The following is a 9,294-nucleotide window of genomic DNA, read 5'->3' on the forward strand; positions in this document are numbered from 1 at the left end:
GCAAAACGTCAAATGTCGAACCCGCCAACACGCCCGATTGATGGAGATAAAAGAAGCAGACCGTTGACAGTTAAAATACCACATTTATTAGCAAAATGATATGTCATTATGCATTTCCATTTGAATTATGTTCGATGAAAAAATTGACAGGATGATTTTTTCTTATGCATTTATTGTAATAAGTATCTATTATTTAAATAAGTGTACCTAGTTATAGCTACAGGAATTGCTCCGGATCCTAAATCATTTTAGATTTATTTATGTAGGTACTTATGAAATGTTTATATTGTGTCTTACTGTTACTGTTACACAGCTAAAAATCTATGTATACGCGCGGTCCGACCTAGAATGGTCCACTTTACAACCTCCCGTGGATGTCATACGAGGGACACAACACAAAGTCTAACTAGCCATAGCATTCATAAGGAGAGTTGAAGTCTAGTAGACGGCCAGTTGTACAATTACTACAGAATCTTCAAAATTTTAAAGTTATTTTGTACGAAGACCACGGGCTTCGCGACTTTCAAGCCACTAACGAAACCGACATGCAGAGATGAGATTTAGCAGAAATCGCGATATATATTTTTTTAATTTGAAAATATTTTATTTAAAATATTAGTTAAACGTCAAAAAACCGACCAGCGATCCATCAGATAAACCGAGCAAAACAAACAGTTGACATTCCAGTTTCAAAAATGATAACGCATCTTTAATCATTACTACCAATCGAATTGTACACCACCAACTTATAATTACCATCCAATATACATTTGCTGCTCGATTTTAAGCTTTATATGTAAGTGTTTAGAGTGTAGATGTTGATTTTAGTGGTAAGATTATATTGGTGTTACTGGACATTTGGAATTCTCGACTGAGACATCTCAATTCCATGTTATCTTTCATCATATGTATGTTCTTGTTAATTTTGAATATGTTATTGAATTTACTCGATCGATTTGTATATGTCATTTTCAGAATTACAACCATTACATACATTAAATAAGTATTAATAATTATTTTTGTTTAATTTATAACATCCTTTGAAAATATCTCATTTTGAAAATATTTAGCCTTATACATGCTGGAAACGTTTGCAAATTGATAACATACTTAATTATAATCTATAGTTTTACCATAGAAGCCCCAATACGAAGGTTCTCAACAATTACTTGGGAGTCCCTAGATATACTTATGTTACTTATAATTATGTGTAGTTATATCTACGTCTACGAAATAACAAAATCTAATTTCATTATACCTACCGAATTTAGTTTATTTCAAACGATCTACAATAATACAGGATTCTAAAACGAAACACAACAAACTCATGCACTGCGCTTGTGATCGCATCCAACAACGGTTTACGCGGGAAAGTAAACATAATCTCAAAGCAGGCGCCATAACATAACCTCAAAAAACCCTTAATCCGAAGCAATATAGTCGAGAATTACAGCGAGTACGCGAGTAATGTTCAGATTTCGAATAGCAATATGTCAGGTGTTAAACAGAACTGAAATTGGCGCGAAATCTGGATAATTTCGCCCGTTTTGTCAACAAACATAGTGTCGGCAACATCCGCTATGTTACGAATGTATTGAAATACCGTAACTAAGATACAATTATTATAAGTAAGTCATAAGTTAAAATTCGTGCGTCTTTTTGCCAGCAATCATCTTATCCTATAATAACTTATAAATGTGGAAGTTTCGAAAGGCATACATTATGGCGAAGCCGTGGTACTTTTTTGTATGGAATTGTAATACGCATTCCACACAAAAAAGGCCTTACACTCTACTACGTTACGTCTACGTTTCGAAGGGTGAGTAAAGTACTTGATAATAAAAATAAACAACATATCATACAATTATAACATATATATATATATATATATATATATATATATATATATATATATATATATATATATATATATCATACAATACCAGCATAGCATACCAGTCATAGATTCTCAATGACTTTAATGGATCTAAGTGGAACAAAATGTGGAAATAGTTTCCATTGATAGCTTTGTTTACTGGATTAGAACGCATTTTCTTATCTAGTCTGCAATCTATATGATCAATAAAATCAATAGTAGATTTTGTAATTGAATAGTTTATATGGATTAAGTATAATATTATATTTATCGTATGAAATTTGAATGTGAACCGCAAGTTAGAAAGACAGGTTGGTTATACAATCCTACTAATTCCGTTCTACTAATATTATACATGCGAAAATTTTTGAGGATGTATGTATGTTTGTTATTCTTCACGCAAAATCTACTGGACCGATTGTTATGGAATTTGGTACACGGGTAGAATTATAATCTGGAATAACACATAGGGTAATTTTTATCCCGAAATTCCCACGGGAGCAAAGCGCCGGGGCGCAGCTAGTATCTCACAATATTATTTACTAATATATATAGCTTTACTATATGACGGCAGGGAATATATTATACCTCTAGTATATAACGCATTCTAGTATACTTTAAAATATACAATAATATAGATTGAAAAAAAAATGGACACACTGGCCACTAACACGCGACAATAGGAAAACGCCATAAAATCCATAAATAATTAAAGATCAAACTTTTCTACTAAACGAAACCATGCCTAATAAAAGATTTAAATATACTCTGATTTAGTCCGCGTGTGTCTTTACAGGCGCGTTAGTTACCCGGCGTGGACCTTTATGCAATGGCAATAGAGGTGGATTTGCAATGCGTTAAGTTTGTTTGTTGTTGATTGTCCCTACTGCAATTTCAGTAGGGAAATTGCAATTTGTGACATGCCTGTTCGACGAGTACTCGATTTTACGGAATAATAACTCATGCGTAGAAATAAATTAGCTTAGGTTAGCTATATATTTACCCTTGGCGATTTAACTATATTTGTTCCAAATTTCCTCAAAATCGGTCCAGGTTTAGCAGTGAAGGTAGCATAAGTAGTGTATACTGTGACCTGTCTGTTTTTTCTTCATGTGTTCCTGGTGGTATTAATAATTCTATTCCAGGGCGGATGCCAGCCTCGTAAGGATAAAAAAGCTTTGAAATTCTATCGAATTTTAAGTTCAGATGATTTTATTCAAATCATAGGTAAAAATCGTCACAGGTCGGCTCTGTGATTATCTGTTCCTGACCTCATAAGATGGGGGTCGCGGCTTAATTTTTTTTTCTTAATCTTTTTTTAAAACTAAAACATTAATCCGTCGAAAAAGGTTCGGGATGCGCAGCAGGGGACTGGCAGGTGCGTGCGGGTTTAAAAAACGAACAATAAAAAAAAAGAAATACATGACCTATTATTCAGTAAAGTGTGAGTTCGTGGATAGTGTGGAGCTGGCATAACATCTCAGATCTTCAAATGATTTTGAACAAAAAGTTTACGTAATTTTCAGAGTTTGTTTCGGAAATTTACTGATTTCTGTTTCTTTTTTAATGTTATGTAGGTATTTAATTAAAATCTACTAATGAGACATATCAATAGACGATGCTAATTTTGGACTTAATTACATAATTACGTGCACCGATCACAATGATTGACGAGATCGCGCATTAAAACACAACCTCGCACGGCCAAGTCGGCTACTTTCTCCGGTCAAGGCCCGGGTCAACGCACTCTAATGATCGTCTTACATCGCCATGTCACTTGTGTTCCATTTTTGAATCCGTCGACGTGTGCCAGCAATGGATGGCGTATTGTTTTATTTTTAGATTTATCACCAACCAGTTTACATTTCATGTGAAATTAAAGAGGATTTTTTTTTCCTCTTATTATTGTAATCTGTCCGTTTATGACATTAAACAATATTTTTATGGTATCTAAGCAGTTATTGGTCCAAATCCATTGACTTGTCCTCTCACTTTTATTGTACTTGTTTGTATAAGCTTCGAATCCATAGCATTATGAACAAAAAGTGGAAATAAATAGTTCAAAAACGCTATCTTTCGCACGAACGCAAGTTACACATATTCTTAAAAATTTACTATGCTTTATTATCATTACATATAGGTATAGCACAATATAAAACAAAGTGCCTATGTATGGACAAAACTACGCAACGGATTTTGATGCGTTTTTTTTAAAATAGATAGTGTGATTCCTAAGAAATATTTAAGTGTATAATTTATATTATTTCATGATTCTACTCGAGCGAAGCCGGAGAAGGCCGCCAGCAGTAAATATTGATCATTGGTCATACATTGATTGTTAGGAAAATATGTTTTGTAAACAGGGACCTCAGTTTTCTTATAAAATTTAATTCAACAATATCATACAATTTAAAAATAACCAACAACAAATACACAATAGTCAACAAAGATGCAACAGCAACAACAAGTGAACACACAATAAATATCACAATTCAGTAGTCAATACTGACGAAAATATATCTCCGTCAAATTTATCTACATCACTATTTATTTACAAGGGGGCCAACATAACAAACCTAAAGAAAGGCTTACAGAGTAAGCTAATTTCTTATTCTATATACAAAACCCCATTTCTTTAAATTTAAGAATGAACTAGCCCGTTCTAAATTTAATTTCGAAATTATCATTTTTAATGTTTGCCACCCTTGTGGTGGTAGATGTGTTTGTAGACTGGAACATGGACTGGGTAAGGCTTAGGAATGGGGACCTCGACTTTCTTCTCCACTTCCACAGGGTAGGGTTTTTCAACCTCATAAGGTACTGGCTTCTCAACGGTGTACGGCACTGGCTTCTCCACTACTTGGGGGACGACCTAGAAAAAAACAATTGTAGATTTTAAAACATGCAATAAAAAAAAACAAAATATGTAACTGTTCCAAATACAAAGATAAAATTGTAAAAGAAGAAATAAAACAGGCAGGAAAAATTTTAAATCTTCTAAAATTTAAATTCGCTATTTTAAAAAAGAGCGCACAGTGGCAAAATTTGACGCGACATTCGGAAGTTATAGATGTAGATGCAATTATGTGACGCAATCATTTTATGTTCCTAAATTACATTATGTAATTCGTTACATAGTAAAACTAAAATGTAGGTTGATTTGATCTAGTTATGTGGTTCATTCAATGTTGGTTTACAATTTGTCACAGACACGACGCGGGAATCAGATAGGTTTTTTTTTTAAGAATATACGCTCTAATTCCTTGCACTTTTACTTTCGATGCGGCCAGTAGCATTACATAATAATTGGTGCAGTGTCATGAATGCCGTATTGAAGCAGTTTATGAGATTGCGCATCAAGAAAGGTTATAACAATGGTTGCAATCTATACCATCGCTGCATTGTTGCATGGGAACAATGTTTTCTCTTTGAGTTTTCTTTTTGTTTTCTTTCCGTTGTCTTTGGATAGGCGTTTCAATGTTAATTTCTCTATGGTATTGTACAGCGTAATGTACATTTTTATTCTCTTAATCTGAATAAGTCTAACAGATAAGTAAGCATAGGTATCATATAAGGTCGGAGCACACAGACTGCGTTTTTGTATGGAGTTAGAGCTGGGCATTTCACACAAAATGGCGTCCGTTGAATAACAAAAAAATAACTAACTAGTCTAATTCGTCAAAACAAATTGATAATTTGTGAATGATTGAAAACCGCTAGTAGGTACTTGAACATGAATATGTTTATAATTTCTCAACTACTTGTCCAAGTAATCTAGGTTTTTATAAAATATTCAAAAATTACATGTTTTTTTTTACAAAATTTATAATCATAAATAATAAAGAGATTCCAGCTTGTCGCCGCTTGGAAGGGTTCCAAGAAGGCTGGCAGCATTACCCCTCCGAACCACTATGGCAGTCCTCTGTGTAAAGTAACTGCCCGCCCTTGGATCGCCCGTTACCTCACGGAGACGCGCTGAAATCTCAATCTAGGTTTTTGCTTTTTGGGTAGTCTACTAGAGACACTCTATGGCTAGAGAAAACTGTGATATACCAAACTGATCATCAACTGCGGTCAGTCACGATTTGTGGAGTCATTACTTGGTTAGTAGGTCAGTGTGTTAGTTTATATATATTTGATTAAGTAGCACTTCGTCGTGGTAAATAAATTATTTAGTTTTTCTCACATTGCCAACTTTATGACCAAGGGTCTTCTACCACAGTACTCTGCAATTACACTATAACTCACACTCGTGACCTCATTCATACCAGTTAGGTCCATTTCATGAACTTCTTAGATAAAAAAGGAACCTTTCGACTTCTGTTCTTTTAAATGAAATCAATATGATATGTGTATGTTTATTTTTGTTTGTCTGTATCATCTTTGTGTAAAATTTTGTCAATAATGTCGCCTATGTGTATGCGGTACTAGTAAATAAACGTTTTATCCATAGATAAAAGAAATATATTTTAATTTTATCTATAGTTTTATCTAATTAATTATTTAATTTGTGTTGTGGGATACTAACTCAACAATACTATAATTTATAATAAATACAAATATAGATAAACATCCAAGACCCGGGCCAATCAGAAAAAGATCATTTTCCATCATGACCCGACCGGGGATCGAACCCGGGACCTCTCGGTTCAGAGGCAAGCACTTTACCACTGCGCCACCGAGGTCTCTCAAATCTATCTAAACCGCACCACGCGTGTGTGATATCCAGTTGTTAGAACTTACCTTATAGACTGGTACGTGAATGGGCTGCTCGACCGTGACGTGAACAGGGTACGGCTGCGGAATCGGCACCTTGACGTACTGCGGCACGGACACGGCGACCGGGTGCGGGATCGGGACGCCGATCTTCTTCACCACGGTCACGTGGTACGGCTTCGTGTGCTCCGTATGGGAGTGGCCTTCGGGCTCCCATTCCTCGGAGGGGCGGGCGGCGGCCAGGCTCGCCAGGAGAAGGACTGCTGCAGCTTTCTAATAAATAATAACAATTACATTTTTTATTTATTTATTTTCTTACTAGTGCCCGTTCCGGCTTCGCTCGGGTAAAAGCGTAATCAATTATTCACCCTAACCTTCCTCAGGATTTACATGAAAATCGGTGCAGTAGTTTTAGAGTTAGACGGACAGACAGACAGACAGACGCTGTAGAGGACTTTGTTTTATAATATGTAAGGATAAGGATAACATAACATATTTTACAATATTTTTATATTGCCAATATATCCGGGGTTTTGGCAGGAGATAAACATAACATTAAATCATTTCAAAGGGCCTTTACGTGTTCGATCTATATGCCGTTGAATCGAATACTATGTGCCGTGAGTTTGAGAGAAACAAGATAATATATTAAGGGTTAAAATCTGCAGATGAAGCCATCTCACTTTAAAGAAGTAACTACAAAACAGGATCTTAATTGTTTGACGTCTACTTAAGAAATAGGAAGCTAAGGAATGAGATTTTATAATACTGGCCACTGAGATCGAATTACAAAGAAGATTCAAATTAAGAATTGTTATTTTAAAATTAAAAAAACAATGAATATACCATAGTGTTAATTTTCAAATAAGGAAGTCCGATGTCCGATATCCCTTCACCAATCATATTTTATGTAACATTAATGTCATTATGTCACTGGCTGTTAAGTGGAGCGTAAATTACACTTTTTCATTGCAAATTCCACAAATGTAGGTTACGTGTTTTTTTTTTAAACTTGATGTTATTAACGGAAGTAACTTACGAAAGCGATCATGTTGAGAGGTTATAGATGGTGTTGTCGACTTCTTTCTGGTGACTGATGCAGTGTGGGACCTCAACGATCGTTTTATACCGGTGAAATGTACTCTACGCCTTTCCATTCAGTGATAGGGTACTATGTACTACCGTAAAAAGCGACTGCACTTTCGATTCGACTGTTCCATATACTTTCTGATACAATGCTGCTTTTATTCTTGTCATTAACTTTGATGGTGTGTTAAACTAGCAATGGATAGTGTAGTTGGTTGAATTGTCATACAAATAGTGATAGAATGTCGTACTTTAGTATCGTTTGTACTATTCGACGTATTAAGGAGAGGTATATTTTTTTTTTGTTTTGGTTCTAGATTTGATGTGTGCAACTTTATTTTTAGTTCCGTATTTAATACCTGTAGAAAGTAATTGTGGTCTCTGTTTTAATTTGGTCCAACCAATGTGTAATAAACTTGTAGAATATCCTGCTTTGGTATTTTTTAATTATATTTTTATTAGATGCATATTGTGGCTTCGATTCCCTGTAATTGCTGTATAATAGGTACCTATTTGGTATTCCAGGTCATATTCTACTAGTGTACCAAATTTCATCACGACCCCTCCAGTAGAATTTTCGTAATTAATTAACAAAAATCCTAAGTACAAGTACATCTAATTTTTGCGTTTATTATGATTAATTACTACAAATTTTAAGGCACACACATGCATTAAAACGATTTCAATTTTGACCTATTTCCTGAAATAACTCCTCGACATTGCATAAAAGCTATCGCTTTTGACACAGTGAAATGGAGAAAAAAAAAGTTGAAGCGCGTATTCTGAACTCCGAAGTATGACCGCTGCAAGTAACCGGAAAAACGCACTAGGTGAGAGAGAGACTTTGCTGAAACGCGAGAAGGAAGATGGCACACATACATTTATTGTCCAAGGGCCTGATTCTCACGCAATCGAAGTTCATTACGTCAATTTTCTAAAATTTTTATGGAAGGTACAATGGGAAAAAAATTCTAAAATTTTTATGGAAGGTACAATGGGAAAAATTTTCTAAAATTTTTATGGAAGGTACAATGGGAAAAATTTTCTAAAATTTTTATGGAAGGTACAATGGGAAAAATCGATCGACCGATGCATTGAATTAAACTCTTTCAATTGTGATTTTTCTTAAGTCAAGAAACCGTGTTAAAGCTTCTGAAAAAAATTGAGAAAATTGGTTAAATGGACTTCGATTGCATGAGAATCGAGGCCCAGCTGTCAGATTTATCGATTGATGCAAGCAGAAGCCCTGGAAGACACATCGGATGTGTCACATCACATGTACACGACATGGGGCTCGATTCTCACGCAATGGAAGTTCAGCAAGTTGTCAGTTTTCTCCGTTTTTTTTTGAAGGTCCAGCAAGTATAACAGCGTTGACAAACAATAACCGTTATAAAGTTAAAGCTAACGCCTAGATCGATCGAACTTTTCATTTCAAAAAAAAAAATTAGAAAAAAAATCTCAACTAATTTTATAAATGCGAAAGTAAGTTTGTTTGTTACCTTTTCACGCATTATCTACTGGTACTGAAAATAACCTGGAATAACACATAAGGCAATTTTTATCCCGAAATTTCCACGGGAGCGAAGCCCCGGGACGCACCTCTTATATATCTA

The 9,294-nt window shown here is 34.8% G+C and overlaps 1 protein-coding gene across 1 annotated transcript; it reads right to left on the reverse strand.

Moving 5' to 3' along the window:
* Window positions 1-4,244: 4,244 nt before the first annotated feature.
* LOC128677252 (uncharacterized) lies at window positions 4,245-7,709 on the reverse strand. The gene is made up of 3 exons (XM_053757959.1): window positions 7,632-7,709; window positions 6,620-6,865; window positions 4,245-4,748 (listed from the first exon to the last, which is right to left on the reverse strand). Exons 1-3 carry the CDS (start codon window positions 7,641-7,643, stop codon window positions 4,566-4,568), a joined length of 441 nt encoding a protein of 146 aa, XP_053613934.1. The 5' UTR covers window positions 7,644-7,709; the 3' UTR covers window positions 4,245-4,565.
* Between the last annotated feature and the right edge of the window lie 1,585 nt (window positions 7,710-9,294).

This window comes from Plodia interpunctella, chromosome 17 (assembly GCF_027563975.2).
Source record: "Plodia interpunctella isolate USDA-ARS_2022_Savannah chromosome 17, ilPloInte3.2, whole genome shotgun sequence".
Classification (NCBI taxonomy): Eukaryota; Metazoa; Arthropoda; class Insecta; order Lepidoptera; family Pyralidae; genus Plodia; species Plodia interpunctella.

What these genes read in the sequence shown, in the direction of transcription:
- LOC128677252 (XM_053757959.1), bottom strand. An exon ending in TTCACGTACCAGTCTATAAG is followed by an intron (nt 4,749 to 6,619) that starts GTAAGTTCTAAC and finishes GTTTTTTTCTAG; the next exon opens with GTCGTCCCCCAAGTAGTGGA.